This window comes from Schistocerca cancellata, chromosome 8 (genome assembly GCF_023864275.1).
Source record: "Schistocerca cancellata isolate TAMUIC-IGC-003103 chromosome 8, iqSchCanc2.1, whole genome shotgun sequence".
Taxonomy (NCBI): Eukaryota; Metazoa; Arthropoda; class Insecta; order Orthoptera; family Acrididae; genus Schistocerca; species Schistocerca cancellata.
Window position 1 is genome coordinate 12,605,538 of NC_064633.1, and position 21,068 is coordinate 12,626,605.

Below are 21,068 nucleotides of genomic sequence, written 5' to 3' on the forward strand. Positions count from 1 at the left end.
GAATTCAAAATAGCACTTTACTGCCAGTTGCTAGGAAGAAATCTTATTTGAACTCGAAACCGCTACCTTCTTCGCTAGCCAAGTCACATCTGCTTTCGTTATTAATTTCGGTTTTGGGAACGAGTTACTATAAAATCGTATAATGCAGAATTTCACCCCCAAGAAAGCAATTATTTCCACTTTTGAATATTATTAATTGTAGTTTTTTTTCCTTTATATTCTGCATTTCTAATGCAAAAGTGACTTCACGGCTCAGTCATTTCCTGTTTCACTTGCGAGGGATGCGCGTGAAGACTGAGTGACATTTGCCTTCCGAAAGCGTCCGAATTTATCTGCCATTACCACCATTTCAAAAGACGCATCTGGATGAAAATTATGTGTCGCGTGACTCACACTGGACCTGACGAGTTCAGAATCTAAACAGATTTCTCTTTTTCTCACACCACTTGAGCTGTAGCGCCTGACAGTGCAATTGGATGGGTGTCTCCGTCGAGGAACCAGCATCGATTCGCTAGGCTCTCTTTTGGGCCCTCCTTACGTCCTGTATTCACTCTGTCGCAAACCTAGCACAACGAGCGGTTGAATGAGGTTTTTTTGCATGCTAACTCTTCACATTGCATAGGAGTGTTCCAATGAATCACAGTGTGGCTGTGTTACCCAAAACCAATTTTAAGTTGTCGTTTCACATCAGACAGCTCTGGACGCCTTGTCTTATATCATTCTTTACATTTTGACGCGTAGATGTTATAGGAAACATGGTTTTTAAGTCGGGTTGATGTCGTATACTGTGCAACTGAATTAGTGGTTGACTTTTTCGAAACCCCGTAATTATCGCCCATTGTGATACCTAAGTTTGAGATTTGGCTCAACGATGCTTACAACCTTCAGCTATAATGGTACAAAAGTGCTGTCCCCTGCAAAGTCATCCCCGGTCTGGATGACGCTTCAAACAACGAGGTGTTGATAGATGCGGAGAAAACGCCAGAGTTCAGAAGCCCGTGTGATGAGTAAAGCGGGTCGTTATTGTCACATTGGCTCCACGTTTCACCACAATTCTGCGAAACGCCAGTGTGGACACCTCGTGCAATGAGAAGGTTGTCAGAGCCCCCTTTACTCTCATTTCACCCCTTCTTTTGACGTATCTGCGTTTGAGGTCATAACCGCGACGCCAAGCGCTGAAAACGACTATTTGTAGTATTATGAGCGACAGGAAGACTCTCTGACACTCGTCGATACTGTTGTCATCTCCCTAACCGTTCGACCCTTTTCTAAGTACGCAGTGGAGTTGAGTGCAGTGCGACCGCAATTTTTGCTGTGGTCTACAGGGTGGAACCACTAGAGTTCGCTCCAAACTATTCGACGAAATCTGAACCAGATCCAAAGAATCTGCGGCTGTTCGTCCTTTTACCGTAGTTGCGGTTCACTCCGTAGTGTTTATAGAAAAAATCTGCGAATACGAAGTAGCACTAGGCGCGTGCAGATCGGCAAGTACTTGACACACTTCAAATGCCAGTTGCCTCCCTGCATATGCCTTGGAATTAGAGACAAGTAAGTGGTTTCGAAAAATAATTCTATTCCACACTCTAGTTGATAAATCAAGGAAAAGAATAAAATACACCGTCATTTGCGAGTACCTCTGCGGTTTCACAAGACGACACTTCGAAATGGTTCAAATGGCTCTCAGCGCTATGGGACTTAACTTCTGAGGTCATCAGTGCCCTAGGACTTAGAACTACTTAAACCCAACTAACCTAAGGACATCACACACACCCATGCCCGAGGCAGGATTCGAACCTGCGACAGTAGCGGTCACGCAGTTCCAGACTGTAGCCCGTAGAGCCGCTCGGCCACCCCGGCCGGCACACTTCGAAAAGAACGTAATGTGCACAGTTATGTCACATATCTGTCTACGGTTCATCTCTCTTCGATTATATGTAACGGTGTAGATGCGTTGGAGAGTAGGTATGTCAGAACATATACACAAAAAATCCACTGCATATTGTCGCATCGAATAAGTTCGCGCCTGCAGACAGGTAATCCAGCGAACAAACGCTGCACGTTTTGACCACTTGCAACATGAGTTTTGATCAAGGAGAGATGCTGTAACCACTGGTAATTGACTGTTTTCTATATTGCCTGTAATTGATAAAATCTTCTCGGGTATACAGCCGAGTGAATGCGTTGTTCTCCAGCAACATTTCAGCAAGTCTCTTACTAGCTATCTTCAGACGACGTGTCGGGTTCACGTCTCGTCCGGCTCTTTAAGGCCGCTGGACCACTGGCTTTTCTGCATCCTAGGCGCCGGTCTGGCCATTCAGGCGTGAGCGGAATCGGTGCGGTGGTTCTTTGTCGGGTTATCACTGACCCGTATCTCCACTGCATCTTTAGTAATAGATTCATAGAAAACATTCACTCTACACAGTCTCTTGGCTTCTTCAAACTAAAACGTGTGTTCTTCACCGAGGCTCTGTTCCGCTACCGCAGATTTTTCTTTTTATCGTAGGTGAACGCTTCTCACATGTTCAGAGATGCGTTGTGTTCTGCCACGCTGCGTGTGTCCAATATATTGTTTCCCACATTCACAGGAGGTGCTATAGACACCCGGTGTTGTTAGACCCTTCTTCATTGAGCCCAGCATATTTCTGATTGTTGCTGGAGAATGGAAGATAGTTTCTATCTTGGTCTTCTCCAGGATCCTGGCAATCTTGGTCGTAGGCTACCCTGAGTACGGGAGGAACTCCAGGCCTTTGTTGTCCTCTTCTTCCTGAAGGCCTTCCTCCTTCTTCTTCTTCTTGTTCATCTTGAGAGCGCGTCTGATCTGCATTCGCCGAGAAAGCCTGCATTCTCATATACAGGGGGTAAATTTTAAGTTCACAAAATGTACGCAGTTTTTTTATGTAGAATCTGATTCTGCAATAAAAAATGGGGGTTCCTATTTGAAATTTGAAAGTTGCTTCCCGCCCCACCACCAAGGGGCTGGGGTGGTGGGCTAATTTTAGCACCAGCAGATGTCCCCCTAAAAAATAATCAACTTTGCATTCTACACATTTTTTCGTGTGAATCTCATTTTTCGAGTTATTCTGGTTTGTCACCTTAAAATTTACACCCTGTATATTGCTAAATATATTGCCCACAGTAGTCTTCTGATTCCCAAGAAATAGTCTGTATGATTCTGTATAATTCATCCAGACGAAAATAGTATGTAGATTCACAAGTGAAAAATGAAATCTCGTATATGCTGTGTGATTTCTTTTTTTTTTTCCACAGAGCTACTGATGTCGGGAAACATACCCTGGTCCGATACTGCGCTGTGGATAAACGCCCGGGTTCTGGCACTTGGTGGTATGTGGAGACCGCCGTGGTTCCAGCCAAAGTGGTACCTCCTGTACAGAACGTGGGTGCTCTTCACGCAATTCAGCTTCCTCTTCGCTCAAGTTCAAGCCCTGTGGTACTTTCGAGGAAACATGGACAAAATCACCCACGATACATGTCTTCTCATTACCACAATTCTGGGACTAGTAAAATTCTTTACCTTCGTTTTAAAGCAGGAGGATTTCTTTCGAATGATTCAGAAAATAGACGATGCCAGGGCAGAACAAAGCAAAACCGGTGATACAGAAATAATCTCTATCCTCGATACATCGTTCAGATCGGCGAGAACTATTACGCTGTACATGACGTTTCTAGGAGGTTCTTCACCTGGAGTCTGGGCCATCATTCCCACCATCATGCGGAAGTTCGGCATCTTTCCACCAGAGAGGGAACTGCCAGCCACTGCCTGGTACACCAGCAGGGACACTGAGACTCCCGTGTACGAGATACTCAGCGTACTGCAGTACTTCAGCATGCAGTACAGTTTCTTCATGGCGATGTGCCTCGACCTGCTTTTTGTTTGCATTATAATTCACGCAGCTGGTCAGCTGGAGGTTCTCAATGCTACATTGAGACGCGTTGGTAAAATTATTGGGAACCACGGTGATGACGTTCAAAAACAACAAAAGGTGCAGGAGGAAGACTTGGACAAAGATTCTAGTGGAGAAACGATGTGGGAAGATCTCTGTAACTGGATCAGGCACCATCAGGACGTCATTGAGTAAGTATACACTGGAAGACTATGTGTGATACAACACGTTGATTCGAGAGAGCTTAGTACTGAATCCGTTTTCATCGTGGAAACATTCCAAAATCAAAAATGCATGTATTGTGCAACGTCTTCTTCAAATCCCGTCTTTTCATTTGCAGTTTCATTAAAGAAATTGAAAGGTTGCTGAGCAAAATCGTCCTGCTTCAGTTCACTGGAGCTACTGTTATTATTTGCGTCACTCTATTCCAAAGCTCTAAGGTACGTGCTGCCTTTGTTAAAGCTTTATTTTGGCGGTAGGCACTGGCTCAGTGGTATGTTGTTTCTGTGTGACTGTTGCCTATGCTTCTATTAGTGATATATTTCTATGTATTATAAAGTCTTTTCTGTTGCAATTTGGTAAATCTTTCGTGTTACAGAACACAGAAAACATAGCAGCACTTCTACTGTTACAAGCATACTTAGGAGTCGTTATATACGAGATATTCATGTATTGCTGGTACGCCGATGACATATTATATCAGGTAAATTGTTACATATATATTCTTTAATGAAGTCCACCATCACGTTTCGTTTCCTTGCTTTGAGTGAACTTTTTATTTTCCATGATTTTCTCACATATATACAAAAAAAAAGAAAAAAAAAAACGAAAGTAAATTGCTCTTACAACGGAGATTCATTATCTTGCGATCTGCATGTAAGCACTGTGGTCAAGTTTCCATCTAACTACATCATAATAAAAAAAATACCGTGAACAGATGTTCCTCGGTTTAGAATGAATCTTGTTTGCTTTTTTCTACGAAAATCGTAATACAAATTTTTTTCGTTTTTTTTCTTTTTACTTCATGCAGCATATTAAGTGTGTAAGAGCAGAAATTTTTATTGGTGATTGAGGAGAATTTACTGAACAACGTTACATCAGTACTTACGTCATTTTTAGATTAATAATTATCGCTATTTGGATCAACATGTTTTTAGATTTGCTTTACCTCCAAGTACATGTAGCAACGGCAAACTATTAATGAACAGCGGGACAGGTACGAAAGGTGGACGCAAGGATGCGAAACATACAGTCTATACTGACAGGCCAAATTCACTTATCAGGAGAACACAGCAAGTAACATAACACCATTTCCTAGAAAATTCGATCCGTGGACGGGATATCAAAATAAATATATCTTGGCGGTCAATGTTTCCAAGATACGGGATGTGTCTTTTAGTGGATAAACAGTCTAATCGAAGCGGTACGACAGTGGCTTTTTTGTGACTTCACAATTTTGTGCTTCGTGTTCGAAGGTTTTCCAGTGCATATGGAATAACGTCATCCTCACTCGTCTTCTAATTGTATGTCTAGTGAATCTAGTTTATTCTTGTATATCTTGATTAATAATGAAATGCAAGCACCATTTATCGGAAACAACATGCGTATCATACGAAAGTTTTGCCAGAGTGTGAAATCTTCAGGGGCGGCAATGACGTTTCTCCGTTGAATGATATTCATACAGAGATATGTTGCTTTATCTCTGTGAAATGCTTGTGGTGTTCGCAATTTCTTTGTTTCGTATGCTTCTACGACCGGTATAAACTAAAGAAATGCAAAAAATCTTCCTGAAGAGTAAAGTATATGAAGAAATTTAAGAAATGAAAATTTGAAAAAGCTTTAACCACTGAAAATGTCATACACAAATATGTTATATGATAAATGTATGACGCTTATTGTGAAATAAGCCTCTTATCCCCTAACATGATAAGAAACATTTGTGCACTAAATTTCTATGCACATTTGTAGGTAAACAAAAACAAAAATAAAATAAAATAAAATTGAAGTGCAATAATCAAGTTCGTAACTCGAGACGCAGAACTGAAATTCCGCGTCGCAAGCCATTATGCTACCAGTAGCATCTAAATCACATCGAAAGTTTTGATCGCTGTTTTGTCAAAAACGATTGAGTATTTACGGACAAGCCGAGAGACGTTTTCGCTTATTTTGGCTCCTCTTCCACCGAGCGAAGTTCCTGGGAAATCGTAATATGGCACCTACCGTGTTCTCTTAGGTAGAGGTGCGGTTACAACTGTGCCGGAAACATCATCTAGTGAATTATATGACGTTTTTGACAGAAGACTCTTAGATGCAGAAAAAGAAAGTAACACACTGAAGTGGGTAGCTATTAAGGTACCAATGATCACAATATCTCCACTTAAATATGTTACATACAGTATAAAATGAAATAAAGGGAAAAAAAAGAACATAGAGCTATCGATTTCAAATTTAACAGCCGGCAATTTGAATGAACAACAAACGAAGGGAGTTAATGATTTTCAACGCTGAAAATCACAGACAGATGGTCTTGAAACATAACATCGCATAAACGGCGGTATGAGACATACGCATGTAAAACTGGGCGAATGACCTGAGGGAAGATCGTTGGCCACGCGAAGAAACAAAGTATCTACACGGTAGGACCACGCACATCTTTCAATGTCCTGATTTATTTCTACATTTCACTACGCTATTTCAACCACAATTTTTTCTTCTAGCCAGGCGGTATAGCACACCTGTTCAGTCTTCACACTTCGGACGGGGTTTTCAGTGAACTGGTCAAAGCGAAATAGAACTAAACAGTATGCACATCTGACTAAAACTACTTTTCAGGATCAACATAACTTCCTTTGGAATGAAGAAAGGAATCGCTCGAAAATGTGAACAATAGAACTTTTGAGCAAGGTTAGTCAGTGCCACCAGCTGTGTGTTGAGAGCAGCAGAGTTAGAGAGTGGGAGCAGAAAAGTTTCTCCTTTCGGTCAAACTACACTCCTGGAAATGAAAAAAAGAACACATTGACACCGGAGTGTCAGACCCACCATACTTGCTCCGGACACTGCGAGAGGGCTGTACAAGCAATGATCACACGCACGGCACAGCGGACACACCAGGAACCGCGGTGTTGGCCGTCGAATGGCGCTAGCTGCGCAGCATTTGTGCACCGCCGCCGTCAGTGTCAGCCAGTTTACCGTGGCATACGGAGCTCCATCGCAGTCTTTAACACTGGTAGCATGCCGCGACAGCGTGGACGTGAACCGTATGTGCAGTTGACGGACTTTGAGCGAGGGCGTATAGTGGGCATGCGGGAGGCCGGGTGGACGTACCGCCGAATTGCTCAACACGTGGGGCGTGAGGTCTCCACAGTACATCGATGTTGTCGCCAATGGTCGGCGGAAGGTGCACGTGCCCGTCGACCTGGGACCGGACCGCAGCGACGCACGGATGCACGCCAAGACCGTAGGATCCTACGCAGTGCCGTAGGGGACCGCACCGCCACTTCCCAGCAAATTAGGGACACTGTTGCTCCTGGGGTATCGGCGAGGACCATTCGCAACCGTCACCATGAAGCTGGGCTACGGTCCCGCACACCGTTAGGCCGTCTTCCGCTCACGCCCCAACATCGTGCAGCCCGCCTCCAGTGGTGTCGCGACAGGCGTGAATGGAGGGACGAATGGAGACGTGTCGTCTTCAGCGATGAGAGTCGCTTCTGCCTTGGAGCCAATGATGGTCGTATGCGTGTTTGGCGCCGTGCAGGTGAGCGCCACAATCAGGACTGCATACGACCGAGGCAGACAGGGCCAACACCCGGCATCATGGTGTGGGGAGCGATCTCCTACACTGGCCGTACACCACTGGTGATCGTCGAGGGGACACTGAATAGTGCACGGTACATCCAAACCGTCATCGAACCCATCGTTCTACCATTCCTAGACCGGCAAGGGAACTTGCTGTTCCAACAGGACAATGCACGTCCGCATGTATCCCGTGCCACCCAACGTGCTCTAGAAGGTGTAAGTCAACTACCCTGGCCAGCAAGATCTCCGGATCTGTCCCCCATTGAGCATGTTTGGGACTGGATGAAGCGTCGTCTCACGCGGTCTCCACGTCCAGCACGAACGCTGGTCCAACTGAGGGGCCAGGTGGAAATGGCATGGCAAGCCGTTCCACAGGACTACATCCAGCATCTCTACGATCGTCTCCATGGGAGAATAGCAGCCTGCATTGCTGCGAAAGGTGGATATACACTGTACTAGTGCCGACATTGTGCATGCTCTGTTGCCTGTGTCTATGTGCCTGTGGTTCTGTCAGTGTGATCATGTGATGTATCTGACCCCAGGAATGTGTCAATAAAGTTTCCCCTTCCTGGGACAATGAATTCACGGTGTTCTTATTTCAATTTCCAGGAGTGTATTTACGACTACGAGCCACGCTAGTACACCAGTACTGATAATCTGTGATAGTATGTACACAAGCTTCTGTTTGCCACATAATGAAATTGTGAAAGGCATGCGATCATGTCAGTTTACTTAGTCGTGTAGCACACTCGCTTGCAGAACTCTCGCCTTGCGAAGTCCGCCTACTACTGCGGCTGGCCTGGGGCACCTCCAGACGTGCAGCGCGCCCTGGTGTTCATCATCTGCAGGACTCAGAGGCCTCTGGGACTGACCGCCGGCAAATTCTACTACGTCTCACGAGAAACGTTTGTTCGGGTAAGTGTAACATGGTAATTAAGCTGTATGCGATGTCAGGTTAACATGAGATATCAAAACACCTGTGCGTAATTAAAGGTTCAGTCACCGTTCGTGATCAGTTGACTGACGACAAACAGTGGTACTGGTGCAGCGCGCTTCCTGTTAATGCTACACAAGTATGACGGTCTCAAGGTTTTATTATATCTTGCAGTTACATGGTCTAGTTATCTTAATGTCACCACCGATTATGCTCGACGTCAGCGCGCAATCACCCACTCACAGACGGCAGGTGTCAGCACCAGAAGTGGACGGCGTATATGAAGCATATCGGGATGACATAGACCAGGGGCGGGCAGGAATCCTGCACATGTGCGGTGCACTTGCACGCGTGCAGTTAACAGGTGTTCCGCGTGCACACAGGTGCGAGCTGGCCACCCGCTTATCTCCCATCCCCACCATACCTTCTGTCCGCTCCTTCCTCTGTAATGCGTTTTGTTTCCTAGCTTGCTTTATTGAGTGAATGAATAAGGTTAGTAGGAGTGCTTGAAAGAAATCATGGCTTGAAAGCGTACCTATTACCTACGATACGTTTTATTTAATTATCACAGGTGAAGTTTACAATACGATTAATATCTGGAACAAAATTTCTACATACAGACAAACACAAACAGTTACGTAAATTTTCATCACTGATGTTTGCTCTTAACCGAGACTTATTAATTCAGCAAATGGTTTTCCAGCTCTCGCTATATTAAGCTCAGTCTTATAACTTGCACATACCGCTGGGCTATTATTGTTGTCGTCCTGAAAACTTGTAAATGTTAAATCAGTTAGATGAGAGACATGACGAGAGAAAGTCGCAGATCTCTCGTGACAACGGCAACTACGACAAATTCAAATGGCTCTGAGCACTATGGGACTTAACTGCTGTGGTCATAAGTCCCCTGGAACTTAGAACTACTTAAACCTAACTAACCTAAGGACATCACACACATCCATGCCCGAGGCAGGATTCGAACCTGCGACAATAGCGGTCGCGCGGTTCCAGACTGTAGTCCCTAGAACCGCTCGGCCACTCCGGCCGGCCAACTACGACATATTCATCTGGTATCGTCAGATCGCTCTTCTTAAACTCAGTCAATTCCCCATCCGCTCAGAATCCGACAATAAATTGTACTCGTCCTTGTGAAATTTATTATAATGGCCTTCAATACTAAACTTCCGTTGACCAGCGAGAATACTGCCACATATTAAACATTTCGAATTTTCACGTTTTTGCACAAAGAAAAAATGATTCTCCCACTACTTTTTAAAAGATAGCAAATCTCCACTTCTTCGTTTCTTGAAATACAACGTTCACTACATAGTGCTCGCTTCCCATCAGCGTCCGCAGCTAAGCCTGGCACTACACTGCCGCAACCTGCCGGCTGTCGCCACAGCCCCGGTCGACGCCTGCACGCGAGCAGCACACGTGCAGCGCTGTGCGCTCATGAGCCGCATGCAACGTTTGCCCGCCCCTGACATAGACAGTGCAGTCGCTGTCGTAATGTGGAAAATGAGTGGTAGTTCTGACGTCCACAAGGGCACAATCCTTGGCTTCTTGGGGCAAGGGTGGGGCATTTCGGAAGGAAACGACTATGTTTGTAAACTGTTCGATTGGAGCCGTAGTTAAAGAATACCGTGGAAGCCAAAATGGGGCTACCCAAAACCGGCGCCGAGCCCACCGTGATGTACCATGGGCCCTTGAAGACATGGGTGATTGATGATCGCGGATATATGCATGGGTGAATAGACGTGCAACTGTTTAGCAACTGACAGCCCAAATGAATAAAGAGGCTACCAGTATTGTCCCCTCAGCGACTGCCCAGCTGTCGTTGCTGCGTATGGGCCTCTGCGGCATGCGCCTGAATCATGCTGCCATGCTGAATGCAGTTCATCCACAACGAAGGCAGGAATTTCCACAACATTACCATAAGTGGATGTTCAATTAGTGGCGACAGGTGAACCACATTTTACGCCCATGTGACAGATGGCCGCTGGCGCATACGGCGTGAAATGTCTGGAAGCAGACACTTTGCAACTATTGCCGAAGTACCTGCGCCAGAGGAGGGAGCATTATAGACTGGGGAATGTTTCTGTGGCATTCACTGGGTGATCTCGTCATTCTGTTAGGCACAATGGATTAATACAATTATGTATCTACTTTAAGGAACCATGTCCGCCCCTTACTGTAGTTTCTTTTTCCTCGGCACGTTGGCATCTACCAGCAGGCCACTGCAATATGGGACACAGGTCACAATGTACGTGCGTGGCTGGAAAAGCACCAGGATTTGTTGACTGTACTCCCCTAGCTACCAACCTCACCGGATTTAGGCCTAAACCTAGTCGAAATTCTCTCGGACCACCTCGATCGAGGTTTTCGCACCATGGGTCCTTAAGTGAGAAACTCAACGCTGCTAGTCACAGCACTCGAGTTGGCATGGTTCCTAATCCCTATCGGTACCACTGGAATCTGCATGGTTCCTCATCCCTTTCGGTACCTTACAGAACCTTACTGAGACTGAGAGCCTTCCCACTCGACTCATAATGGTCCGCGCTGAAAAAAGGTGGTTTTGGCAGCAGGTCATATTCATGTGACTGGATGGTGTAATTCGGTTACTGCTGTCGGACGTATTTGTACAGAGCAACTTAGCGGCATTTATGAGGTGTGAAACTGATTATAGGTGAAGCAAAAACTGCTCACTCGATCAGGAATCGAACTGGAGCCTTTTCTTTTATCGGGAAATTTAATAACTGCAATGCATATATTGCATAGTCACTCAGAGTGTCATACTACCACTGGCCTAAATGGCAGGATTTATCGGACGCGTCTTGATCCACGTGAGCTTGGATATTTTCAGGATGCCATCTGACACTGTAGCGATGACTTGTGTCGTAAGGAGACAGACTGTGTAGACACCACACACTTAGTTCCTCTCTTTATCTCAAATGGGCCATTAAGGTTCTTGCAACAGTTACTATCGTGAAACGACTTTTCCATTTCCATCTGATATCAGATACCAGAGCATCGAACGACAACATCTCGTTCAAAAATGGTTCAAATGGCTCTGAGCACTATGGGACTCATCTGCTGTGGTCATAAGTCCCCTAGAACTTAGAACTACTTAATCCTAACTAACCTAAGGACATCACACACATCCATGCCCGAGGCAGGATTCGAACTTGCGACCGTAGCGGTCGTGCGGTTCCAGACTGTAGCGCCTTTAACCGCTCGGCCACTCCGGCCGGCAACATCTCGTTGAGGAAACAGTTGCAACGTATCTGCTTATTTTACTGGATACAAGCCATATTGGTCAAGATCTTTCTAGATTAACAATGAAATGGATATATCAAACGCTGATTCGCAGTAGCTGTTACATCCCATGTTTTGCTACTATCGACGAGTACCAACAAGATGACTGGATCAGAACCTGGAAAACATGCAGTGCCTACTGCTGACCACAAAACGGCAAAATACATAGTCAGAGAGAAGCTCCCGTCAGCTGCAAAAAAATAAGATATCTGTATTGTAAATCAAGTACTAAAAGATAGGTTTTGGTCTCTCATCAATCAGTTTTATATACATTCAAACAAAGGTCGAGAAGAGTAGAATCCTCAAAACCCTAATAAAATAGTTCTGAGAAGGAACAAATTTATTAACAGCTCTTCTTTTTCAAGCGAGCAAGTCCTTCTAGCAGACTGTGAATTGGCATTGTAACAAAATGTATTGAAATTCAACAATGGTTGAATCTGTCAATAAGACAAAGTAATGGCAGTTAAAAAAGATCATATAACAACAGCAAAGATAGTTATTCGTTGAAATACATCACGACAGAGATAACGAAATACAGAGCTAATTAAGATGTAGTTCAAAGTATGCAGAAATATAACGCCACAAATGACTGTATAAGAAGGTATCTTGACAGAAGTTTGTGGAAAGAGATAACACTAAGACTACACAGCTGGGTATCTAAGCCTGCTCTCATTTATGGCAATTTAAAAGTGGATTCCCCAAAAAAAGGAAGTGAACGACGAATCGAATTAGTTGAGCTGTGGTTTCTGATTGCAGGATGTGGATCGAAGATATAAGACAAGAGCAGGACATAAAAACCACAATGACTGACGATATGAGACACTAATCGTAAAAGAACATAGGATGACTACACCCTATGATGTCATTCGAGAGCCTGTGCCATGGCAGGCATTACATATTAGCCAAACTGGAAAATGAGGTATGGAACGTCCAGTAATGGACACGACAGTTCCTTTTACATTCTTTGGTTTGGGAACGGGTCAGCATTCACTCCTTGAAATGGTACTGAAAAGAGGAAAAAGAAGACTGTAACCATAACATGGTCTTTCGAAAAATATTAATGGATAGATTAAAGTTTCCCAGGAAACCGTTGCACATCACTGCTGCTAAACACAACAGAAAAATTTTCCGCAGTAGGACTTACCAATACAGTGACATACAAGATACTGGTTCAGATGTCTTGATAAACAGCGCGTGAGTGGCGATGTGACAGGAAGGCGAACGATTGTAAGAAATATTGCTGCCTACGTTGACAGTGATATATCTATCGTGGGCCTTACATGATCTCGTCATCTACACAATGCTTCATTTGTACTACCTGGAACATAAGTTATATGTCAATGAAATAAAACACCGCATTGAGAATTGACGACTCTATGGTGAGGTCTATTGCGCACAGTATCGTTCTATCACCAATTTTGGCAGTGATAGATACCAATTTACAATTTAAATAATTAATTGAAACCCTCAGCTGCCGACAGGTGTTGTTGATATACCTCGATGGGGAGAGCTGAAAATGTGTGCTGTGACTGGCAATCGAACCCGGGATCTCCGCCTTTCATGGTAGACGCTCTATCCATCTGAGCCACCGAGTACAAAGATGCATAGCGCGACTGAAGGGCCTTATCTCTTGCACGCATCCCGTGAGACCCACATTCCCAACTGTCCACAATTCTACATATACACTCCTGGAAATTGAAATAAGAACACCGTGAATTCATTGTCCCAGGAAGGGGACACATTCCTGGGGTCAGATACATCACATGATCACACTGACAGAACCACAGGCACATAGACACAGGCAACAGAGCATGCACAATGTCGGCACTAGTACAGTGTATATCCACCTTTCGCAGCAATGCAGGCTTCTATTCTCCCATGGAGACGATCGTAGAGATGCTGGATGTAGTCCTGTGGAACGGCTTGCCATGCCATTTCCACCTGGCCCCTCAGTTGGACCAGCGTTCGTGCTGGACGTGGAGACCGCGTGAGACGACGCTTCATCCAGTCCCAAACATGCTCAATGGGGGACAGATCCGGAGATCTTGCTGGCCAGGGTAGTTGACTTACACCTTCTAGAGCACGTTGGGTGGCACGGGATACATGCGGACGTGCATTGTCCTGTTGGAACAGCAAGTTCCCTTGCCGGTCTAGGAATGGTAGAACGATGGGTTCGATGACGGTTTGGATGTACCGTGCACTATTCAGTGTCCCCTCGACGATCACCAGTGGTGTACGGCCAGTGTAGGAGATCGCTCCCCACACCATGATGCCGGGTGTTGGCCCTGTGTGCCTCGGTCGTACGCAGTCCTGATTGTGGCGCTCACCTGCACGGCGCCAAACACGCATACGACCATCATTGGCACCAAGGCAGAAGCGACTCTCATCGCTGAAGACGACACGTCTCCATTCGTCCCTCCATTCACGCCTGTCGCGACACCACTGGAGGCGGGCTGCACGATGTTGGGGCGTGAGCGGAAGACGGCCTAACGGTGTGCGGGACCGTAGCCCAGCTTCATGGAGACGGTTGCGAATGGTCCTCGCCGATACCCCAGGAGCAACAGTGTCCCTAATTTGCTGGGAAGTGGCGGTGCGGTCGCCTACGGCACTGCGTAGGATCCTACGGTCTTGGCGTGCATCCGTGCGTCACTGCGGTCCGGTCCCAGGTCGACGGGCACGTGCACCTCCGCCGACCACTGGCGACAACATCGATGTACTGTGGAGACCTCACGCCCCACGTGTTGAGCAATTCGGCGGTACGTCCACCCGGCCTCCCGCATGCCCAATATACGCCCTCGCTCAAAGTCCGTCAACTGCACATACGGTTCACGTCCACGCTGTCGCGGCATGCTACCAGTGTTAAAGACTGCGATGGAGCTCCGTATGCCACGGCAAACTGGCTGACACTGACGGCGGCGGTGCACAAATGCTGCGCAGCTAGCGCCATTCGACGGCCAACACCGCGGTTCCTGGTGTGTCCGCTGTGCCGTGCGTGTGATCATTGCTTGTACAGCCCTCTCGCAGTGTCCGGAGCAAGTATGGTGGGTATGACACACCGGTGTCAATGTGTTCTTTTTTCCATTTCCAGGAGTGTATAATGTACCTAATAGATATTTGCCCATCCACTCATTACTCGTGCACACTTTGGCGATTCCCGTAAGAGTTCGGGCGACCTGTGCGCATTCGCACAGACGAAGGTGAATGGATAGCCTTTAACTATATATATGAAAATAGTAACTGTTCTCGAAAGAGCAGATACCATTCATGACCGTGCTGCTTCTCTAGGATAAATGATAATTAATTGAAACCCTCAGCCAAATTGTGCGCGAGTAATGAGTGGTTGGGCAAATATCTATTGGGTACATTACATATGTAGAATTATGGACAGTTGGGAATGTGGGTCTCACGGGAAGCGTGCAAAAGATAAGGCCCTTCAGTCGCGCTAAGCACGTGCATTACTGGTGGATCAGACAGGGAGAGCGTCTGCCATGTAAGCAGGAGATTCCGGGTTCGAGTCCCGCTTGGGGCACACATTTTCAGCTGTCCCCATCGAGGTATATCAACAACACCTGTCGGCAGCTCAGGGTTTCAATTAATTATCATTTATTCTAGAGAAGCTGCATGGTAATCAGTGGTATCTGTTCTTTTGAGAACAGTTACTATCTTCATATATAAATTTATAATTTGCTATAACTGGATCTGATAACAATTATTGTGAGATTTCGCTTCCAGCGAGCTCCGCTGATATAGGACTAGCGAGACGAAAAAGATTAATTAAAGAAATTCGTCTATGATGCGTGACAAATCTTTACAAAAACATGTTATGATATACGCATAGCAAACGCGTATATCAAGACAACATGCAGATACACTCGAATCGCAGCTCGTGATATGCATAAGCAAATGCCGAAGTGCCCTTGGCATAGAAACTTCGTCACAAAAAGCATAATTTACAGTATTCCGATTTTCCTCTAATCACAAGATTAATAACTTCAAGGCGTCTCCAAGGCAAACTGCTTCAGACAAGTCGTGATGACTGCTTTGCAAAAACAGATTATTTTAAATGTACCTGCTCTTTTGATGTCCATATTAATTTTAGATTCTTAATGCGTCTGAGAATTTACACCGTGTGTCAGCAGAAAGGTGCAATCAATTTGACGGCTGTGTTTCGGGTTCCACGTATTGTGAGAACTCTGGTATTCGTTTATGCCTTACCTTGTAACTGTTTCCGTTGCTCCGTGTTGTTACTGTATTGTATGACACGCTTTTCGTAAGATTTTTCTGATTGGGGACGGATTCATGAAACTCTCCGATCGCCTCTTTCAAACTGAGGCCTAGAAAACGTTGTGCACCGCTGCTGCGACCGCCTGCATTCTCGTAAACTGCAGGTCGATGCTCGTTGTTTAATCCTAGCGGACGTGCGGAAACTGTTCACCACATAACGTTAAAGTAGCTATCCATCTATAAGAGCAGGCCTTAATGAGAGTGAAACATGTGGGGAAAAACCCCATGAGTCTCGACGACATCCTTCACTCAGCTCAAAGATCAGTGAGCAGCAGGATCGGAAAATAAGTTATTACAGTATATAGAACGGAAGAGCCTAGATATGAGCAAATGTTGTGGCCTAGGCTATGTCAGGGCATCAGTCATGAGCGGCGTCTGCAATTGTGCGAAATGGTATAAGGTCAAAATTTAAATTTAGTTCTTAAAGGAACTGTAAACGGTCACCATGAATCTGGTATTATTTCGGAACAGCTGGCGTATACGATATTTTGTTCTCTCGGTGCTACGTTGCTTGTATTTAAAACCTTGCTTCATGAGTGCTTCCGAGATAACGCTAAAGAAACTAAGTTCAATGCGTTGCGCTGGCATATACTGCGCATCTGTGCACTAAAATATCAAAAAGAAAGCCGACATAGCCCTGAACTATACCTAATTCGCACACAGCACTCCGTCTGCAGGCCACAAGTGGCCCAACGGGACCCCCCGATCGCCGTGTCATCCTCAGATGAGGATGCGGATAGGAGGGGCGTATGGTCAGCACACCGCTCTTCCAGTCGGTATGATGGTTTTCTTTGACCGGAGCCGCTACTGTTCGGTCGAGTAGCTCCTCAATAGGCATCACGAGGCTGAGTGCACCCCGAAAAATGGTAACATCGCAAGGCGACCCGGATGGTCACCCATCCAAGTGCGGGCCACGCCCGACAGTGCTTAACTTCGGTGATCTGACGGGAACCGGTGTATCCACTGCGGTAAAACCGTTGCCACACTTAAGAAGAATTACAATTTATCTACCCAGCGACTGACAACATCATTCGCAATGATATACATCTTTTAGGTTATGAAGTAAGTAACACACGCATACAATGCTACGACGTTGGTAAGAAGTTAGTGGAAACAGTTCGGCGCACAAGACTTAGCATAGACGACAATGAAATACCAGACTTACACAAAATTTTGCTGATGTATCTATTAGAGCCGGTGGCTATTGCAAAAGCTGAGCCATATCTGTTGTGAATAACGATGCAGTGGTAAATCAGAAAAGTAGCTTACGTTTACTTATCTTATTTTTTTTTCTAGAATTTCCTTAAATATTTATTCGAAAATTTATTTGTCACACCTATCTGTTAAGTTATCATACATCTCTTCTCACTTATTCCTCACTTCTCACTCTTCTTCTTACTCCATCTCTACTTTCCACGCTGTCTTCCCATTCTCTCTGGCATGAATGTGTCACAGTGCTTACGAATGTTCTATCTTCCAGCACCTGCTCCCTGTGACATGTCCCCTTTCATCTTTGTCTGCCCCATCTTGACAACAGATGTGTTTCTCTCAACCTGAGCTCCGAGTAACCCATCCTGCCCTTGAAACATACCTGACGTGTCCCGTTACCCCTGAACAAAGCACTAACGGGTCTGAAAGCTAAGACAGATTTTTCGACTTCCACTTTGTCCTTCGGCAGTAACCAAAATTTTACCTAAACTGTGAAAATAGTAAGTATCTATTCTGTCTCGCTGAAATTTCATGAAGTAACATGTTCTTCTGTTCCCATACAACATATTCACTGAATATTTGCAGCACTTGGTCCACAATTTGCTTCTCAAGAATATCTGAATACAGGGACTTAATAGAAAGTTGACACTCAATCTTATGCTTCAAAACACATAAGTAAATTCTGAGCGTCACTCATAACTTTTGAACATTTCTTTGATTTACCCATTTATTACCTGGGTGGTTATGAATGTGCACAGAACTCATTACGGAGGAAAGTATGTGAGACGAGTTATATGGCTATGGCAAACTGTATTAAGGATTATCTTAAGCTAACAGATGTCATACACTTCCTGTGCACTGCATCGTTGTCACGCAGAACACAAACAACTTAGCAGCCACTATGTTGGCAACAAAATGATACTTTTTCGCACACTAAAACAACAGTTCAGGTGCAAGGGCCTTTGCCAGAAAGTCATCAACCATTTCTTTTAAAAAAAGGCATTAATGACTGACTCTCGAAGAAATTTTGATGTAGTAGCAGCCTTTTCACCACCAGATACTGCATTTATATTTACAACTCCTGAAATCAGTATGAGATTTAATACGAAAGTCATCCATAAAAAAACAGACTTAACTGACAGTTTTCTACATTGATTTGAACCTTTCGTTACTGTACATAACCACTGCTTCATAATTCTCCTCGTTATGAGGCCAGTTACTATATGATGATCAAATCTCTGCTGTAGTTCGCTCATAAAGAATATCGCCAGAATATCTAAACTTTTGTCATAGTATTCTTCGTTAGTGCAGAACCACTTCAGATGGTCATTTACAAAACTGATTAGTTTGTGCCTTTTCCCATCTACAGAAGCACGCGTTTCACTTCAGACACTCTATGTAAGAAGTTACTCGTTATTTAGACAACTCTAATGTAGAATAATGAAATCCTTCCGCTCGTGTAAAGACTATGAACACATTACTGACCTTAAAGAATATATTCGACAATTAGCTGCTGCCTCCTTCCCTTTTTAATCCCTGGTCGGCTCGCACAGCAAATAGTTTCCTCTGCTTGGTCACTACGACGGTCAGAATCACACCAGAGCAGGTGGCACATTAAATAATACACGTAAGACATAGTGGCTTCTCCTAACAACAGTCAGTTCATTGGGGATGGGTTCTCTCCAAGCACAGAAACACTGCTCCGAAAGAACAAAATGACTTTCATGACTCATAGTCATGTGTTATTGTGATATTATCAGTACGTGTTTTCTCTCAATATTCTTACGTACTCTAGGTCCAATTTCTTCCAAACTCTCTCAAGAGGTGCTAGATACAGAGGAAAGTCCACTGGACCTGACGGGATACCAATTCGATTCTACACAGAGTACGCGAAAGAACTTGCCCCCATTCTAACAGCCGTGTACCGCAAGTCTCTAGAGGAACGGAAGGTTCCAAATGATTGGAAAAGAGCACAGGTAGTCCCAGTCTTCAAGAAGGGTCGTCGAGCAGATGCGCAAAACTATAGACCTATACCTCCGACGTCGATCTGTTGTAGAATTTTAGAACATGTTTTTTGCTCTAGTATCATGTCGTTTTTGGAAACTCAGAATCTACTATGTAGGAATCAACATGGATTCCGGAAACAGCTATCGTTTGAGATCCAACTCGCTTTATTTGTTCATGAGACCCAGAAAATATTAGATACAGGCTCCCAGGTAGATGCTATTTTTCTTGACTTCCGGAAGGCGTTCGATACAGTTCCGCACTGTCGCCTGATAAACAAAGTAAGAGCCTACGGAATATCAGACCAGCTGTGTGGCTGGATTGAAGAGTTTTTAGCAAACAGAACACAGCATGTTGTTATCAACGGAGAGACGTCTGCAGACGTTAAAGTAACCTCTGGCGTGCCACAGGGGAGTGTTATGGGACCATTGCTTTTCACAATATATATAAATGACCTAGTAGATAGTGTCGGAAGTTCCATGCGGCTTTTCGCGGATGATGCTGTAGTATACAGAGAAGTTGCAGCATTAGAAAATTGTAGCGAAATGCAGGAAGATCTGCAGCGGATAGGCACTTGGTGCAGGGAGTGGCAACTGACCCTTAACATAAACAAATGTAATGTATTGCGAATACATAGAAAGAAGGATCCTTTATAGTATGATTGTATGATAGCGGAACAAACACTGGTAGCAGTTACTTCTGTAAAATGTCTGGGAGTATGCGTGCGGAACGATATGAAGTGGAATGATCATATGAAATTAATTGTTGGTAAGGCGGGTACCAGGTTTAGATTCATTGGGAGAGTCCTTAGAAAATGTAGTCCATCAACAAAGGAGGTGGCTTACAAAACACTCGTTCGACCTATACTTGAGTATTGCTCATCTGTGTGGGATCCGTACCAGATCGGGTTGACGGAGGAGATAGAGAAGATCCAAAGAAGAGCGGCGCGTTTCGTCGCAGGGTTATTTGGTAACCGTGATAGCGTTACGGAGATGTTTAACAAACTCAAGTGGCAGACTCTGCAAGAGAGGCGCTCTGCATCGCGGTGTAGCTTGCTCGCCAGGTTTCGAGAGGGTGCGTTTCTGGATGAGGAATCGAATATATTGCTTCCCCCTACTTATACCTCCCGAGGAGATCACGAATGTAAAATTAGAGAGATTAGAGCGCGCACAGAGGCTTTCAGACAGTCGTTCTTCCCGCGAACCATACGCGACTGGAACAGGAAAGGGAGGTAATGACAGTGGCACGTAAAGTGCCCTCCGCCACACACCGTTCGGTGGCTTGCGGAGTATAAATGTAGATGTAGATGTAGATGTAGATGCAGCTGACACGTAGCTCGGGCACCAGTCATCCTCATAGCGCTTGTGGAACAGTGTCTCCTCTCAGACTTGTTAGGAAACATGACTGACTGTTTTGTACATTTCACACAGTCACAACAATTCGTACGTTAGCAGATGATAGATTCGGTGAAGTAAAGTTCACAGATCTAAGAGAAAATATCGAAGCAAGTGATATAATGTTTATTATAGTTATTTTATGACGTAACTTATGGGTGATACACACAATTGTCAATAGCTACAAGCAGACGTATACATTTATAAAAATCAGACACGATGAAGATGACA

At 44.8% G+C, this 21,068-nt stretch overlaps 1 protein-coding gene and 1 pseudogene across 1 annotated transcript in view; one reads left to right on the forward strand and one right to left on the reverse strand.

Moving 5' to 3' along the window:
- Positions 1 to 3,285: 3,285 nt before the first annotated feature.
- LOC126094968 (odorant receptor Or2-like) overlaps positions 3,286 to 21,068 on the forward strand; it is a 98,250-nt gene continuing 80,467 nt past the window's right edge. Inside the window, exons 1-4 of the mRNA XM_049909623.1 lie at positions 3,286 to 4,093; positions 4,243 to 4,342; positions 4,501 to 4,605; positions 8,457 to 8,602. Coding sequence (XP_049765580.1) covers positions 3,345 to 4,093; positions 4,243 to 4,342; positions 4,501 to 4,605; positions 8,457 to 8,602 — 1,100 coding nt within the window. The 5' untranslated portion in view covers positions 3,286 to 3,344. The remainder of the gene's footprint in view (positions 4,094 to 4,242; positions 4,343 to 4,500; positions 4,606 to 8,456; positions 8,603 to 21,068) is intronic.
- Positions 17,095 to 17,212, reverse strand: LOC126095881 (5S ribosomal RNA; annotated as a pseudogene).